Below are 19,404 nucleotides of genomic sequence, written 5' to 3' on the forward strand. Positions count from 1 at the left end.
GAAGGGAGGGAGGGAGGGAAAGAAAGAAGAAAAAAGAAAAGAAAAGAGAAAAGAAAGAATTGAGAGTAGGGGGAAACTTTCAGTGGGAATGGATATGTTTATTGGAGAAATCATGGTGATGGTTTCATGGGTGCATACTTACCTCAAACTCATCAAGTTGTATACATTAAGTATTTATCTCTTTTCACATGTCAATCATATCTCAATAGAGTAGTTAGAAATTTGGGTTTTTTTTAGACAGAGTCTAGCTCTGTTGTCCAGGCTGGAGTGCAGTAGTGTGATCTCAGCTAACTGCAACCTCCGCCTCCTGGGTTCAAGCTATTTTCTTGCCTCATGGAAAAATTTCAAAGACTGAAAAATGAAGGGCTTAGAAGGCTCACTCTCCAAGGTCCCTTTCATATTTTCAATTCTAAAGCTTTAGGATTCTGTCTATGTTGCAAATACAAGATAATACTTAAGCACACACTCTATTGAGAGTAATCAAATTGTGTCACCCAAGCAGCTTCTATTAAGCTATACTTTATAAACTATGTAAAATATAATTCAAAATAAAATATTAAGTTGATAAACACCTCATAACTTAGTACCTAATGCTATATAAGTTAGCATCCAAAGATTTCTAAAAAAACATAGAGGTAAATATCAGGTGACAGACATCAAAAATTATAATACAAATGTGAAAAACTGAAAACCTCTACCATATTTTTATAAGCCAATATAGCACAAAAGGCCTCATGATGCTTAAAAAATTATGATTTTCATTTCCTAAAATGCAATTGTTCCTCATTCACTAGTACTCATTTAAAATAGTGGCATTTGGGGGGAGGGAAGGGGGGATGGTTAATGAGTACAAAAAAATAGTTGAATGAATAAGACCTAGTATTTGCTAGCACAACAGAGTGACTATTGTCAATTTGTAATTTCATTGTACATTTTAAAATAACTAAGAGTATAATTGGATTGTTTATAACACAGGATAAATGCTTGAGGGGATGGAAACCCCGTTTACCCTTATGTGATTACTATGTATTACATGCCTGTACCAAAATGTCTCATGTAACCCATAAATATATACACCTACTATGTACCCACAAAAATTAAAAATTAAAAATAAATACATAAAAAAGTGGCATTTTATTATGATATATCCCCTGGAAAAAAGCGAACATCCACTGCCTTATAATGAGTTAATTTCATGCTATACAAAAAATAAACTAGCCCTGGGAACCATTTAGATTGATTCATTAGAAAAGAAGTTGATTGGGTATCTTTTTAATAAACTATTTCAACTAGGAAAAGTAATCCACAAAACTCTTGTTTATTTGGAGTCTGTCCATTTGTCTCTAGGCTGTACTCACCATGAGAATGAAAGTGTCCATGTCCATGAGCATGATCATGGCTATGTGCAGCACCATGTTTCACTTCATGGCTGTGGCAATGATCGACATGGCCATGTGCCTGATCGAGAGCACCATTAAAGAGGGAATGACTGTGTCCATGGCCTAGAAAACAAAGTGTTAGGACAGAAGGTATGTAAAAATATATTATATAAATGGTTACAATTATACTGACACTAGCGCAAAGAATCAGCTCTAAACTCAGATCAATTCAATAAACATTTACTTGTAAAAAGTGTTACACATTTATTAAAACAATCCTAAGTTTCTGCTATGGAGTACCAGCAGGTAATGAAAGCATAGAGGAAAGTGATAGACCCTACTGAAAATGAAAATAAGTACTGACTGGAAGTATACAGCTATCTCCAAAGAGGTCAGATGTTATTCATTCATTTGAGAAACATTTATTGGTAACATTTTCTACTGTAGGAATCATTCTAGGCACGGGAGATGAGGCAGTAAACAACAAAGACAAAATTCATGGCCAAAATTTTTCAAAGTACTATTACACACACTAACAAAGATTAACAAGACATATGCAAATGCTCACATTAAGGCAGACACAAGAAAGCTGCTGCATTTGGTAACAGAATCAGTAAAATTACATTAAAGCAGGTAGAAAAAGCTAAATGCAAAAGAATGCAGAATCCTTTCTCCACAGCATACCTAAAAACAACTAAACCACCAAGAAACATCTTATACAAGCTATTCTAAAGGACAGAAAAAGAGTAGATGCTATCCAAGTCAAAAATATCACTTTTACAAAAATTCTAAATACCAGTAAATTTTTTTTTTTTTTTGAGACGGAGTCTCGCTCTGTCGCCCAGGCTGGAGTGCAGTGGCGCAATCTCGGCTCACTGCAAGCTCCGCCTCCCGAGTTCATGCCATTCTCCTGCCTCAGCCTCTCCGAGTAGCTGGGACTACAGGCGCCCGCCACCACGCCCGGCTAATTTTTTGTATTTTTAGTAGAGACGGGGTTTCACCGTGGTCTCGATCTCCTGACCTCGTGATCCGCCCGCCTCGGCCTCCCAAAGTGCTGGGATTACAAGCGTGAGCCACCGCGCCTGGCCAATACCAGTAAATTAAATCCAGCACTGCACTATATGAAAAAATCATGACTATGAGGATCTCCAAGACATATTTACATAGTACATTTCATAAACACACACACTTTTTTTTTTTTTAGACAGAGCCTTGCTCTGTCACCCAGGTTGGAGTGCAGTGGCATGATCTCAGCTCACTGCAACCTCCACCTCTCAGGCTCAAGCGACTCTCCCATCTCAACCTCCTGAGTGGCTAAGACTACAGGCATGCGCCACCATGCCTGGCTTTTTTTTTTTTTTTTTTTTTTGAGATGGAGTCTCACTCTGTCACCCAGCATGCCTGGCTAATTTTGTATTTTTTTGTAGAGATGGGGTTTCGCCATATCGCCCAGGCTGGTCTCAACCTCCTGGATTCAAGTGATCCACCTGCCTTGGCCTCCCCAAGTGCTGGGATTATAGGTGTAAGCCACTGTGCCCAGCCCACACAAAACTTTCTGATAAGTAGATTTGTTTTGTGGTTTTCTGATATTTGTCTATTTTATATAAATGATATCATGCTAAACAGATAAGCTACTAAGGTCTGGTGGGATCCATGATAACAAGCACAGCTCTGAGAAGGCACTGAGATGGAGGGGCATAAAGAAGTGAAAGGGATAGTTCAGGAAGATATTCACATAGTCTGTTGACATCAGAAATCAGTATAGTTTAACTTAATTCTCTCAAGTAAATAATTATGACAGAAACCTAGTAGAAAATGAAGAAACAAAGTGTCCTAACCATCATACCAGAGCCATGAGAATGTCCATGACCTCCATGTTTGAAAACAAATATTCCTATTAGGTTTACCACAAACCCAAGAATGGAAACAAGTAGCAGTCTCTCATGGTGGACATCTGGAGGGGCTAACGCTCTCTAGAAAACACATAATACAAACAAATAGCATTGATATTATTTCTGATTGATCAACTAACAAAATCATAAGACAACATTAAACACTTTCAGTTATTTTTGGAATTAAAAGCACTAAAAAAAATCTCCCAAAACAGTTCATAGAAATAAAACCAGTGCTCACATACTGTAGAAAAAGTAACAATTACTATTTTAAAATAAATATAAATATTTAAAAGCATAAATATTTGGTCCAAAACTTGTTCTTATGTGGTATCTTAAAATACTGCCTTTCATGGCTCACACCTGTAATCTCAGCACTTTGGGAGGCTGAGGCAGGCGGATCACTTGAGATCAGGAATTCAAGACCAGCCTGACCAACATGGTGAAACCCCGTCTCTACTAAAAATAAAAAAAAAAATTAGCTGGGCATGGTGGTGGGCTCCTGTAATCCAAGCTACTCAGGAGGCTGAGGCAGGAGAATCGCTTAAACCAGGAGGCGCAAGTTGCAGTGAGCCGAGATCGCACCACTGCACTCCAGCCTAGGCAACAGAGTGAGACTCCATCTCAAAAACTAAATAAATAAAAAATAAAAAAAAATACTGCATTTCATTTTAAGTTCACTAATCTTTAAGTTTTCTTCCTTTTTAAAAAATATGCCAAATGTTAAAGATTCACTGGTTCTAACTTCTTTAGAAATACTTGCCTATTGACCTCACTATCCAGATTGTGCCTCTACATTTCATAGTATTAACACTTCATCTATAACTTGTAAAGCACTATCATTTAATTGCTTTCACTTCCAAGACGATTCAAATATATTTTTCAACTATTTTGTAAGCTCCTCTTGTACGCACATATCTAATCCAAGATTGTCCACAATATTTAATAATAGTTGAAAAAAGCTGTTACATATATCTTTAATTAATAAACATTTTCATTACAGGAGTGTAATTTACTGACTTTAATAATTATCTACTATACCTCAACTCCTTCTGAGAAAATAAAAAAAGCAGTGAAGATCAAAAATAGGCCATTGACAAAGCCAGCCAGAACTTCCGCTCTAACATACCTAAAGAGGAACAAAGTAAATAACTGAATTATTATGTTATTTCTTAAAAATTAAATCGTAAAATTACATACATTCAGAGATTCCAAACCATATTATATGGTTATAACTGGCCAGTGAAGCCCTAGTGTTTATAGTACAGTGCATTTTATTTTATATATAGTAGAAATGAGGAAATGAATTAGTATGAATTGTTTAAAAGCAGAATACCACAAAACAGATTTTTACAAGCCAATCAAAAGACCTTCTTAGAGTAAGTAGTTTTAGAAAGACCTTTCACAGAAATTTAAATCTCAAGTTGCTAGTGGAGAAGGAAAAACAGAACCAGACAAGTGGACAAAGAAAGAAGGATTAACAGCTAAAAAGTAGAAGAAAGGGTCTGGAAAAGGAGGTTTTTAAAACTTATTAATTTCTCTTTTTCTAAGAACTCCTTATGCTTTCTGCTTTGTACCTTTTAGCTTTCAAATCTTTGGAAAACAGAGCTTCGATCTAAAGGAAAATAAAATTATTTCTGACTTATGCCAGAGACAACTTGAGATTTATATTTCTAATACTTTTTTCTAAGATTAATAAATTTAGCATAAACTTTCAATTACCTATTTTTAGAATCAATTTTAGCTTCACATAATTCTAATTAAACTATTTTTAAAATACCTGTCTTTTGTTCCATGGAGTTCTGAAGCTTTCTGCTTCCTACCTGTGTGAAGCATTGGGGAAAGATTTTATTTTTCTATATGGTATATTTGGCTTAGTTAAAGTCATCAGAAACAACTTTAACTTAGCATTTTTACATGTTCAAACATCATTCAAAGGGTGCTAACAGCAATTAACCACTCTGGTCCTTAAACGATATAATGAGAGCATCAAAACTCGTGCTTTTCCTAGGTTTCTATGCTAACTTCTAGGTAATATGATTTTTACTGTAAAAATATTTTTAAAGAGAATTCTTGAAAATGTACTCTATCAAGTTATATTGGAGTTTGTCCTGTCAAGTGCATTCCAACATAGTATGTATTTCTATGCCAGAAATAATGCATATTTCTATCTTCTAACACATCCAAATAACATATTACTTGTCAAAACATATTTTTTTTTCCTGGAGAAAAGTTCATTAAATTCAAATAATTTGCAGCCAGCATTCCACAGCCTACACTTAGGAACTTATCTAATAAATCAGCAGGGTTACCATCCAAAAGTAAAAAGTATTTTCTTTTAATCTACCCCTGTAGTCCCATAACTAATGCTTGACTGAAAGCCTTTTGTGCTTGAGTTCTACCAGATTTCAAAATCAAAGGCAAGAATGTTTTTCAGGCATCTTTTTGTTTCTAATTCCTAGCTTAGTAGGTGTGCTACCTAAGTTCAGATAAAATGTTGGAGTGATTTAATTAGCTTGAGTTTAAGATATATTTGTTAAACTTGGTTGTGGGTTCAAAACAAAAACACATGAAAACTAAACACACTTGCCTTTACAAATATCTGTGTTTACTTAACAGATTGAGTAGGTCTTAGAATTAGAACATGTAATTCATGAATGTGCTGTTGCCTAATTAAGTATGGCTAGTGTTTAGATTCTTGATCCGGAAAAAAAATAGAAAAGATTTAAGTATAGGTACATATGTACATATGCATGTATGTATGTATCTATCTACCTACTGGATGTATATTACTTTTATGCTGGCTTTGCTCTTTAAAAAATAAGAGTGTGGCAAGACACAAAGATGACTTTTATATAAAGAAATACTTTAAAGTCTTTGCTTGCTCTCATATTCCCCAACTCTTTCTTCTATTGCAGAGTCAGTCAGCTACTGCGGTCATCCTGAATTGGGGTGGGAGGTTATGAGAATTCAACCCTATGCTTAATGTGAATTAATCAGTGTCATTTTGATTCACTGACACCAGTAGTTTACAAATGATGCTACTTATTACTATACCAATTATTCAGTGTTAAATATTGTATAAGCTTTTATTCTTTAATCTTTCCCAAAACAAAACACACACACACACACACACATAAGGAGAGGAGAGGATTAAATTAAAGGTGGAAAGAATATTTTTCTCTTACATCAACTAGCTAAAGCTGAACATTAAAATCTGCTATGGTACTGAAGGTATTCAAAGTTATTCCTAAAAACCATTTTAGAGCAGGAGACAATACATTCTAAATTGGAAACAATAGAAACTCTAAGCATTAAAGAACTGAGAATTTTTAATAGTCAGCTACTGTTTATTCAGAAAGATTGTTGAATAAGCTATTCTAATTAGATTTCTGATATATAATATAAATAAATTACTAATTTTCCAACAAAAATTATAACTTTGGATATGATCTTTCTTTAATAATCTAAAATATACTTAAGAATCTTTTAGTAGCTACTGTTTAAGTTATTTGCATATCACCAATATCATGCCATAAAAAGCGTTCTTATCTGAGCTGTTAAGCTGTTTGAATTTATAGATATACAGGATCTACTGCTCTATACTATAAAATGTACAATTAGTATTTTTTGGCTCACTTTTTATAATTTCAAAAATAACCATATCCCTTTCTTATAACTAAAATCAGCAAGTTCTGCCACAGAAATTCACATCTCCTTTTTGGCAACTGTGACAATATATAGCTATTATTGTATTTTTACAGAACTGTTTCCCCAAGAGACAAGTTCCAGCAAGGCAGGAGGCCTGTCTTTACATCATTAGATTATTTTTACATCATTAGAACTGGAAAAGTATTTGACTCATATGGACCCTCAATAAATATCTAAAGAGAACAAGAGCATGTGAAAGAAAGAGTGTGTGCTTGCTAAAGGAAAGAAGCAAAGCCAGGGAGAAAGAGGGAGCAGTGAAGGACCGAGAGTAAAAGACATAACAAGAGGCCTAAGAGATAGCACATGTAAGAAGATGGCTGTAAAAAGGACAGGGAGAGAGTGAGAGAAACTGCACAGGAAAGGGAGAGCTCAGGGAAGGAGAATCAATGAAAGAAGGAAAGACAGACTTGGAAAGGGAGACAAAAAAGAAATAGAGCTAAAGAAGTTAAGAGGAGGAGGAAAGATTGAGCCTGACAGACAAAGGGTTAAAAGGTAGAGGAAAAGACCAGGAGAAAACAAAGAATAAGACAGGAAAGGTATGGGGGACAGAAGAAGGAAGAGAAAGAAAAAAAGCATGAGCACAAGCCCAAGTGACAAGAAGCAAAGACAGGAGAAGGAAAAGGGAGTTCAGGAGAAGATAAGAGAGAGTAAGAGGCTGAGGACGGCAACGAGAGTGAGAGACAGAAAATATGAGAGACAGATGAAGAAGGAAGAGAATGTAAAAGAGCACTCACAGCGGAAAGGAAGAGAAGAGGAGGAAAAGGACAGGGGAAGAATTAGTAAGAAAGCAGAAGAGAGAGGGAATAGGAAAGACAAAGGGGTGGGGAAGAGAAAGAGAGTATGCACCCTGAGCTCTGCTTACATATATATACAGCTATACTGCAAAATATTCTATGAACTCAAAAATGGAAACACTCAGGCAGTGTAATCAAATAATGAAAAATCCATTGCTTCCTCCAATCAGAGGTAGCAGAAATCAAATTATGCCCCTAACATGATCCAATGTAGTCCCTTCAGCATATAGATACTCTACAAATATTTGATTAATTGTCCAACTCAGCAAGCATATAAGAACTGTTACATAAAAGCAGAGCTAAAGAGAATATAAAACCATATTAGAAAATGATTTTAAATAAATCAACAGCAAAGTATCCATTCAAAAAGAAAAAAGAAAAAGCAAAAAAAAATCCTATTTTCATATACTAAAACTATCTTCTAAAAAAAAAAGTTGAGAAATTCCTCTATATGGTAACAATCTCAACAAATTACTGTAGATTCCAATTATATACTATTCAAAAACTCATCCATGAAGTTATGAAAGTGTTTACCCTTGGGGAGGTAGGAACTCGAAGAGGCCTGAGTGGGGCTTCAAAGATTCAAAAGTTACACCTGTGTTCAATTTGTAACAAGTCACTGAGCTTAAGATTAGTGTTTTTTTGTGTATATCTTATACTTCAATAAAAAGATTTTTTTCTTAAAGTCTTACCCATAGGAGAAAGCATCATTATCTCTCCATTTTGAAATAACAGAAGCTGCCAGTCCAGCCAAAATGGCAGTGCTATCGAAAAACATGTGAAAAGAGTCGGAAATCAAGCCTAAGCTGGAAAAGAACAAACACATTGACAAATTATAATAAAAACCAAATAGTAGGCATCTTTCTCTGAAAGTCTAAGATTCAGCCTTTGCTCATCAGGAATTAACCATCTAAAACAACAATTTAAATATGCTATATAGATAGCTTTGAGAATAAGTTTTAAATATCTAAAAAGTAAACCCTCACACCTCCTGCACAAGGAAAAGCCCAGCTGCTGCGACAGAGGTAGAAACAAAAACTATCTGCTGCTGGGTGAGGGGTAGGAATGTGACCACCCCTTGGTCACTTGCAAAGGTCAGCTGCCACTGAAAGAGAGGTAGGGAAAAAAAAGCCATCTACTACTGGGACGAGGCTGATACCTACTTGCACCCAGGATCTTACAAAGCAAAGGTCTGCTATTGCTGAGTATCCTGCTCCTCCCTTTTGATACCAGGCTGAGGACAGTGGGGACAGGCTGGCAGACAGGGAGAGCTGCAAGATCATTAATACTCACCCTGAAACTGAGGGGCACAGGCTTGCCTGACTAGGGATACAACAAGAGAACCTAGTCCCACCCTCCCCACCAAGTCTTGAATAAAGTATAAGGAACAGCAAACTACCAGTGAGAGCACAAAGAGGTATGTGCAGAACTTGCTAAAAGCTGAGAGTGGAGCAAGAACCCTGAAAAAATCCTCCAGTACTCCAAATCCAATACTAATCACAAAGTAGTAGGAACCACCGAAAAATTTAAAGGCTGTGATTTGCTGAAATCAGCAACAACAAAACACAAAACCCAGATCAACCCCAGTTCAACTACAGAGCAGACAGTTTCAAAACTCCCACACTAATGGCCAGACAGAAAAATAGGTGTGCCCATTTCCGGACATATACAGTCTCTATTATTCTTTTAAACAGAATGTCCAGCACTCAATGACAAAATCAAGAAAGAAAAAAAGAGACTCATTGTTAAGAGTTACAACAGTCAACAGAACCAGAAATGGCCCAGATGTTGGAACTATTAGATAGGACTTTAAAACAAATACAATTAATATGTCAAAGGATGTGGTATAAAGTTAGAGAAAATTCATTAACAAATGAAGAATTTCTGCAGATAAAAACTATAAAAGAATATAATGGAAATGATAATTTTTTAAAAATTACAATATGGAGGAATAACAGTCATGGGCTTCTGAGCAGACTGGACACAGAAAGAAAGAATCAGTTAGGTCAAAAGAAGTTAAACAAAGTGCAACACAAAGAGAAAAGGGAGTGGAAACAAACAAATAGACAAACAAAAAAAGCAGAGCATCCCAAACCTGTCTGGAAGTATCAAACATACTAAAATACATGTATTTAGAGTCTCAGGAACCAAAAAGAAAAAAAGAAAGGGATAGGAAAAGTATTTAAAGAGAAAATGTTTCAGAGTTTTCTGAAATTCATAAAAGAAAATAAATCACAGATCCAAGAAGCTTAATGAACCCAAGCAAGGAAAAAACCCTGCACACTTCACAAACCACTAAACATCAAAGAGAAATAAAAAAATCTTTGAAAACCAGAGGGGAAAAAAGAGAAAAATTAAATTTAAAAAATATAAATTTTATAGCATGTTTTTCTTCAGAAACTATTCAATCCAGAATGAAATGGAGCAACATCTTTAAAGTACTGAAAGAGAAAAAAAAATACTGTCAACAACCTAAGATATGACAATAATAGCAAACAGAATGGAATAAGAAAATCAAAGTGTATTATTGTAAGGTTCTTATCAGATACATGAAATGACATATTATTTGTGATAATTTAAAGATTAACATTATACATACTAAAGCACCCACTAAGAAAGGCCACCAAAAGAAGGGTAGGAAATCCTCTACCAACACAAAGCAGATGTTCTGCTACCACTGAGAATGGAGCAGGAAAGTTGTCTCCATCCAGGACCATACACATACACACAGTAGAGTTTGGCTGTCACAGGAGGAGTAAAAATGTTGACAAAATCATACCCCTGAGGTTGAGGCTTATAGAACCTACCAAAGAGAGAGGCTTTGGGTTAAAGTTAACAAATACCCCTCTGCCTTCACCATAAACTGGGTACTGAGTAACAAGCAACAGCAGTCTATAGCTTGGGTAGGGGTAACAGCATGAAGAAAAGAGCTTGTGTGGCACAGGCACCATACAGAGACTACTAAAAGCACAAAGTCCAACCAACTAGTGGTCTGACAGACAAGGCATACCTATTTCTGATCATAAATACTGTTACCTCAGTATCTACTGTTTTTTACCCATAATGTCCAATATTTGATTAAAAATTTCAAAGTACACAAAAAGAGCCAAAAAAAAAAAAAAAAAAGAAGTCACCGTGGAGAAAGCAGTTAACAGAATCAGACCAAGATATTGACCCAGATACTGGAGCTATCATAAACTCTAATTAATATGCTAAAGGATCTATGGAAAAAGTGGACAAAAAATATGAACCAATGGGGAATTTGGTAGAGAACTGGGAAATATAAAAAACTATCAAATGGAAATACTAGAAACAAAAAAACAAGTTATCAGCGATAAAGAATTCTTCCAATTGGCTTATCACAGACTGGACACAGCTGAGGAAAGAAATCCGTGAACTTGAAGAGAAGTCAATAAAAATTTTCTGAAAGCAATCATCAGTTCAGTCTTTAAAAACAAGCTTCTGAAGTCAGAATACCTGGGTTCAAATCCCAGCTCCAAATTTACTAGTTCCGTGACCCAGTAAGTTGCTTAACTTCTTTGTGCCTCAATTTAGCCATCACTTAGAGTAATAGTATAAAAGTGTCATAATTGTTATAATTGAGTTAATATATGTGAAGCATTTACCACAATGCTTGTCACATTAAAACCACATTAATATTCCTATTACTAATTATTAAGTTACATTGTTAATTATTAACTATTATTAATGCTTATAATACCTGGTGTTCCCAAGCACAACCCATACCTCTTAATATTTGACTAGATGCTAGAGCTTTCATCAGTTGGAAGTGCTACAAACTGAAAGTCAAAAACATTCTTCACACATACAGAAAAAGCATGGTTTTAAATTTTTCTCATAATTTGGAATAATTATATAATTAGAAACTAAGTCAAAGCACATTATTTACCAACAAGAAAAAGCACAATAATTTATAAACCTCTGCCAAATCATTACAAAAGATTTTAGAAAATGTCTTAAACTTTTATCATGAACCTTATTTATTCCACTGAATATAGATATATTAGTTTAAGTGCAGATAGTACTTTAACCATCTCACCTGACATCTAACTCAAAGCAGAATGAGAATTGGTGAATAAATGATAAAGCAGAATAATAAAACTGATACATGAGGACAAGGTAAGGGGCATATTATTCATGCAATTCTCTTAGATTTAATATTTTAAGATTTGTCCTTGTATAGTTAGATTACCGAAAATTACACACTTGAACCATAACATCTATGTAACATGGAAAATAATGATTTAACTTTATTTTGAAGTATGAAAGACTCATGTGAAGAATTTCTCTATACTGTGATAAAACCATTAATAAAGACATTGTCTATGATTTTGTTTTCGATCCCCCAAGAAAAGATTAATATGGCAAAATACTGTTAAAATTTGATTTCAGAAAACTATCTTTCTACTCTGATAAAATGATAGAGTTATGTTCACATTATGGAATTTTATAACTAAATTTAAAAGTCAATTTTGGAGCTAAATTAGACTATATATTTAATAGATTTATTTTTTCCTCCCTAGGTATGGTTTCTAAATGTTTTTATTTCTTAATGTAAGTGTTTTATTAGTATATATAGCTTTTATTTTAAATTACGGTAATCAGTTTTAGAAGGCAGGGCATTCATTGTAAATAAATATAAACAAACATTTACTGATTTATTGATCTATATTTTACTATTTCACTATACATTTAGTAAAACACTGTCATGGGTTGAATTGTGTTCCTGCCCCCAAATTCATATGTTGAAGTCCTAACCTCTAGTACTTGAGAATGTGACCTTATTAGAAATGGGCTCATTGCAGATATAATTAGTTAATATTAGGTCATTAAGGTGAGCCCTCATCCAGTGTCCTTATAAAAAAGAGAAATTTGGAAGAAGACACATAGATCACCATGCAAAGATAAGGCAGAGATCAGGTGATGCTCCTACAAGCCAAAGACTGTCCAAGATTACCAGAAAACCAACTGAAGCTACAGAAAGATCATGGAACAGATTCTTCCTCAGAGCCCTCAGAAGAAATCAACCCCGATGGCACCTTGATCTCAGACTTCTAATCTCCAGAAGTGTGAGACAATAAATTTCTGTGGCTTAAGCCACCTAGTTTGTGGTGTTTTATTACACCAGCCTAGCAAACTAACACACACTCCTTTTTTTCGATAAATTTACTTTATATGCGTCCAACATAGACCAAACATTGCCATAATGCAAAAAATAAAAATAAAAATGTAAATTCCTTTTGCACAGAATAGCAGTCAGGTTCCTTTTAAAGAGGTGTGGATACAGCATGGCAATTTTAATACTCATCAAAATGAAACTTTATTTAAATTTTAAGTAAATTTAATTAGCATTAAAATGTTATTTTTAGTACTTAATAAAACGTGACTACCTGAAAAACTACTCCCTCTTCTGAGATGGAAGAACGGTATGTTCTCTTAAAACACTGCAATATGAGATCTTTTCCCTTAAACTTGATATCATGATTTAAAAATTACCTACCTGCAAATACACAAATTCATGGGAAAAACAGTCTACTTTTAGCTCTCTGCTCACCTATCACATGTAAAAATACTGCTTATGAGGAAGGTCAATTTTACTGCTCATATTCAATCTTAGCAAATGTTTCTGATTATGAATTACATTTAAACTATATGGCATAAATTTCCTTAAAAAATAAAGGTAGCATAGAGAATATCTAAGGTTATATGACTGAAACACCAAAGGCAACTTCGGTAAACCATAATAAAGTAAAGCTGGTTGTGAAAATCCACATACTTCTTGTAGACTCCTCTTTAAGCACTGCTAGTTTCTCTAAAATGTATTTGTACCCTTTTTTAAGTGACTACCTTCTAAAGACATTTTAACATGGAAAACCAGCCGGATGCAGTGGCTCATGCCTATAATCCCAGCACTTGGGGAGGCTGAGGTGGGTGGATCACCTGAGGTCAGGAGTTCGAGACCAGCCTAGTCAACACAGCAAAACTCCCATCTGCTAAAAACACAAAAATTAGCCAGGCGTGGTGGCGCACACCTGTACTCCCAGCTACTTGGGAGGCTGAGGCAGGAGGATTGCTTGAACTCAGGGGGCAGAGGCTGCAGTGAGCCAAGATCCCACCACTGCACTCCAGCTTGGGCAACACAGTAAGACTCTGTCTTAAAAACAAGAAAAAGAAAACTTCTAAGTGTATAAAGGAGAAACCTGAATACATGAATACAGAAGCAAAAACAGCACAAATGTTAATAGAATATATGGCAAAAGAAACTTTTGAAAAGAATTTTATTTAGGGTCCATTGGAGGCAAAAACAAAGGAAAGGAGAAAGAGAACCTATAAATTAAGAGCAACTTAAGAGACATATAAGCTAAATACTATGTATGGATCTTGGTTGATTTCTAATCTGTAAAACCAAACGTAAAAAGAATTTATGAGACAATGAGGGACTCTTGAATACTCGCTAGCTGGATATTAATGAGTCATTAATTTTCATGGGTGATAATGGTTTCGGATTATGTTAAGGGGGGGGTGGATTTTATCCTTTAGAGAAGCACAATGAAATAGTTATGGATGAAATTATATCTTGTGTCTGCTTTAAAACAATCCAATGGTGGGACACGGACAACAGATGAAATAAGATAGACCATGTATTGATAAACATTAAGGCTGGGTGCTGGGTACATGAGGTCCATTAAACGCTCTACTATTATATATGTTTAAAATACCCCATGATAAAAAATTGTTTAAAAGGTCTATTGGTAACTAAGCTAACGGTATATTTATATTGTTTGTTAAACGTGTTCAAAACTGAAAATAAGGAATCATCATAATTCAGAAATCCCTTACCAGGTACTTTCCATGATGTGGAAAGTCGGGGAAAAACACTATCAATTTATTATCAGGAAATTAGAAAATTCTTAGAATCCTGACATTAGCAAAGTCAATAAACTAAATGAGTTACAGTGAAATAACCCACAACTCCACTACATTCCATTATATAGTCTGTTACTTTAAAAAAAATTCTAAGCAAAATGGAATACTTATCTATGTTTTTAAGGTGGAAAATAAAATTATAGGAAAGCAAAAGTCATCACCATAAGCTGGTAAGTAATGCTGCCTTTTGAGAAGGAAAAAGTTGATTTTAAAAGACTGAGATATATGAAAATTTTAATAGAAAAACATGTGATTGATAGAAGTATTTTTCTTCACTAAGGAATTACTTTACAAACATCTGCTGTGAAATATTACACTGAAGTAGAACCAAATAAATGCCTGGTATTGTCTTAAACATTTCTTCAACAAATATTTACTTTGTTAACACAAAGACATTAACCTTTAGAGTTACCTGAGTGTTTTCTATGTCTAAGGGAAAAATGGTTGCAACAGCTTTGGTAAGAAATACTACTGAAATTAAATCTGTTAATAATGAAGTAAAAATGTAAGAACATAAAAACATAGAAACTATATTGAGATACTAGAAAAAAACAATGTGATGTTTTTTGGACATCAAACTTGGACAATAGGTGCTATAGGCTCTGCTGCTCACTTGGGAAGTAAAAAACTCTAGGCCTCAATTTTCCAACTATAGAAGATGACAGGTTAGTTTGTCTCTCTCTCTGTCTCTGTCTCTCTCTCTCTCTCTCAAGTCCCACTTCCAGAACCTACACTATCCACATATTCTCTTTCTTCCTTAGTAAAAAATCCTTGACTTTCCACAGAATACATGGTTGAGTGGAATAAAGACTACATTTGCAACTAGGCATAACCATGTGATAAACTTTTAGTGAAAAGCATTGTGTGTTAGCATCCAGGTAAATCTTAAAAAAAAAAAAAAAACAATGTGCGCACCTTTTACCTCTTTTTCTCTGCATTCCAGACATTATGCTGCCAAGGATGGCTGAAACACTAGCACCCATCTTGGAAATGAAGTTTTATCTTGTGTAAGCAACAACTATTTTAGGTTTTTGTTTTGTTTTGAAACAGAGTATTACTCTGTTGCCCAGGCTGTGGGACGGTGGCTCAATCTCGGCTCACTGCGAACTCTGCCTCCCAGGTTCAAGGGATGCTGGTGTCTCAGCCTCCCATGTAGCTGGGATTAGAGGTGTGCAGAGTTTTTCTGTAACTTGAAAACAAACTTAACCCTAGATGATACAAAACCACATTTTTACACTATGTTACCTTGAGATTAGTCAGTTACTCAACAATAAATTAGTAAATGAAAAATAAAATACTAGAAGGAAGGGAAAAATCACATATAGAATTTCTACCATTTTCCTCCCAATTTCTAAGAGTGAGAGAATGGAATTTAATGTTTTGTCGTTGCTGTTTTTCCTTAACGGGGTAGTTACCATTTTTAGTATAGGTAGTGTAATTCCATACATTAATTATTCCCTCATTCTTTCATTTAGCAAATATGTATTAAGCATCCACTACGTGCTATGTACTGAAGTGCCTGCATAAGATAGAAAAGATCCCTACATTAATACAGTTTACGTTCTAGTGGGAAGGTGAAAGGTAGCAGATATTTATTGAGGGGAAAAACACACAACTACCTATTCTTCCAATGAAGATACCTACTCATCATCAAAAATATAAATCAACTATAATTAAGTTCTTCCTTTAAAATGAAGGCTCTGAAAAAGAACCAGAACAATTTAACATTTGTTAAAATTAGATCAACTGTTTCTATGAACCTTTTTTTGTGAAGTGAGTGTTTTATTCACGTTTCAGTCCTCTACAGGAAAAAAATTCTTAGTTATTTCATGTTCTCAGCAAGTTGAAATTTATTTTTACAGAATGAAATTCAACACAGAATTGACTTTAACACACAAAATGAGTTTTGGAAGAAATTTAATCAAGGAACTGAAAAGCTAATATAATCAACAGGAACATAGACAATCTTCTGGTCATATAAAGAAATTATTGATCAGTCAACAAAAGGAACTAAAAATTTTGGTGTCTAAATAAAACACAGAAAGCCAGATTATTAAAAGGCCAGAGAAATGTCTAAATCTGCCCAAATATCAATGAGAAGAGATCTGTATTAAAAATTAATATTTAAGAATAATTGGTTGTAGATCCGGAGATTAACATAAATGGGCATGAGATGACAGATACATGCTAAATGATCTAAGTACAACACACACTGGAGCTAGATTTCAAATCTAGCTAGAAGACCTAACACAATGAAAAACAGTATATAAGCTGTACCAGTAAAGAAAAGTAAGTCACCTAAGCGTAAAAGAACAAGTCACCTACAACTGATGTTTTTGTTATGCACTGATGCATACTGACTTAAAAAATAATGGTTTTAGTAATCTCCCCAACAGATCTCTACAGATCAGAAGAGTTACTACATACTTAACTTTCCATGAAAGGTGATTTAGGAACTTCAAGTGTGAATCTCTTGAATGAGATATTTCACAGAGTGACTTATGCAATGGAAAGCCATAGTGAAACACTGCAATAGAAACTATCTGTAGCAAAATATGCATATATAAGCTATGATACACTCTTGATACAAAATACACATATATAAGCTATGATACACTCGATACAATCAGCACATATGCCAAAATTAATTTGGCATAATTTAGGAAGAGAAAAATGTAAAATATACTGTAAATATTATATATTTATGATAAAGTGCGATTATTCAAGTACAAGTGCTTTCAACATCTACAGTATATTAAAGTATGTTAATATTATGGGATTAAAAAATTAATCTATGACGGGGTATCCTTCAAATAAACACATCTGATTCCCAAAGGATTCAAAATGGTTATTACATATATTAAGATTTCATTGTACCAATATGCCTTTATAACCAACTGTTGACTAAACCAATAACCTTCATAATCTGCTGGTTATTAAGTATTTTCTGTAGAACTGAATTGATGGTTGAATTGAAAGAAGCCCACGCATTACATAAAAGTATACATGTCACAAAACCTGGTGATATTACCTGTCAATGTTTGATCTCAACACAAGATCAAGGACAGCAATTTTCTCTGAAAATGGGTCTTAAAGAACAGAGATTAAGTCTATTTAATAAATAGAAAACAGGTTCTTAATCTAGAGTCCAAGATTTAGTACAGGGAACCCAACAACATCCTGAAGCTTTATGTACAATTCTGAGTATTGGCTTTCATCAGATTTTTGAATGAGTTTGGGATCTAAAGACAGAATTAGTACACCTAGGAGTGTGACGGTCTTATTGTTAGCAGAACAACTTCATAAGACCTTAAGTTACTCAACAGCAAATACCTGAATAATAGTAACTTCACTGCCATAGAGTTACACACTAGATTTTCCTCCTCCTAAGGATGTTTCAAAAAAACAAAAACCCTCAAAGGTGCCACCAAAACCCAAGAAATGCTGTTTCTAGAAAACTACATGGGATTTTTACATCGCAGTTAAGACTAGAGGAAAATCATGAGACAGTTTCGGCATTAAAGAGAGAAGAGAATGACACATATTTCTCCCGATATCACTTTATAAAACCTCCCATTCCAAGCTCCAATAACAAACTAAGTAGAACATCTCAGATATACTCTCTCAGAATCTTAAGGGTGAAATCCAAATGCCACTCCCCCCACAAGAGAGGCAGCAAACAAGTTTCTCCCAACTCCAACAAAGTGGGTAAACCTAAGGCCTACAATTAGAAATGAAGGATTCTGTCCATCTGCTAAAATAAGGAGGGGCTTGTCAGTCTTGTCTGATGGAACTGGAGGGGCGGGTGACAAGAGAGGTTGCACAGGATAGGCCTCAGATCTTACTCAAGAACTGTAGCCCTACCAGATTGGTGTGGGTATGAGAAAGCAACTCAGCAGCAGAGGTAGGTAAGAAAGGTAGGAACTGAACCTCCTGGTGAGGAGCTACGTGGCATTAAGCAAACAGTGCTTCGTCTCCCTCACACCCAGCTTCCGCCCAAACCATTTTCCCCTTTGGTTACCAGTTGCTCCAGATGCCGTAGAGTAGTTCCACAAAAGCGAAAGAGAGGTTCAGGCACAGGAAGAAAAACAGGTTCCGGGACGTCTTGTCGGACAGGATAGACCTGGGAATGATACACGTGGAAAAGAGCCGAGAGAGTTAAGGAGGTGCCGGGACCCCGAGGCTGGGTACCCCCTTCGAGACCCTCCCAGTTCACATGCTCCTTTCCTCACAGCTAGGGGTTGACGGGGAGTTTCTGACTCTCCCTCCCTGGACCTCGGGCCATCCTGAGGTCTGGGCCTTCTCCCTTTCTGCCGGACATCCCCTCCCCGCAAACACAGCACCCCGCACCTAAACCAGCCCGAGATCTTGCCGAACAAATTGAACTTGGGTGGTTTGTATTCATCGTCCTTGATGGACAGGGGCAACATCTTCTCTGCCCGGCGAAGGGCCGGGTCTACTCCCCTCTAGAAGTGGCTCCGTGGGGTGATGGCAGTGACAGTAGTGACGCCTCAAACGGGAATCCCCAGCGCTTGTCCGGGGCCGCGCGCCGCTGCGAGACACAGACAGACACAGACACACACCCGGGAATTCGCTTACTTCCGGCCCGGGCCGCGCAACGCGTCCTGGGACTGGAAAGGAGGGAGGACGGTCGCAGGCGGGGCCTGCGCGGCGGAGGGC

The 19,404-nt window shown here is 35.7% G+C and overlaps 1 protein-coding gene across 1 annotated transcript in view; it reads right to left on the reverse strand.

Annotated features, from left to right (window-relative positions):
• The window catches only part of SLC30A7 (solute carrier family 30 member 7), an 85,462-nt gene extending 66,158 nt beyond the window's left edge, over positions 1–19,304 (reverse strand). The window contains exons 1-6 of the mRNA XM_030824986.1: positions 19,075–19,304; positions 18,746–18,847; positions 8,469–8,582; positions 4,313–4,400; positions 3,226–3,352; positions 1,359–1,502 (exon numbers count right to left, since the gene is read on the reverse strand). Coding sequence (XP_030680846.1) covers positions 1,359–1,502; positions 3,226–3,352; positions 4,313–4,400; positions 8,469–8,582; positions 18,746–18,847; positions 19,075–19,154 — 655 coding nt within the window. The 5' untranslated portion in view covers positions 19,155–19,304. The remainder of the gene's footprint in view (positions 1–1,358; positions 1,503–3,225; positions 3,353–4,312; positions 4,401–8,468; positions 8,583–18,745; positions 18,848–19,074) is intronic.
• Positions 19,305–19,404: the final 100 nt, after the last annotated feature.

Source organism: Nomascus leucogenys, chromosome 12 (genome assembly GCF_006542625.1).
Source record: "Nomascus leucogenys isolate Asia chromosome 12, Asia_NLE_v1, whole genome shotgun sequence".
NCBI lineage: Eukaryota > Metazoa > Chordata > Mammalia > Primates > Hylobatidae > Nomascus > Nomascus leucogenys.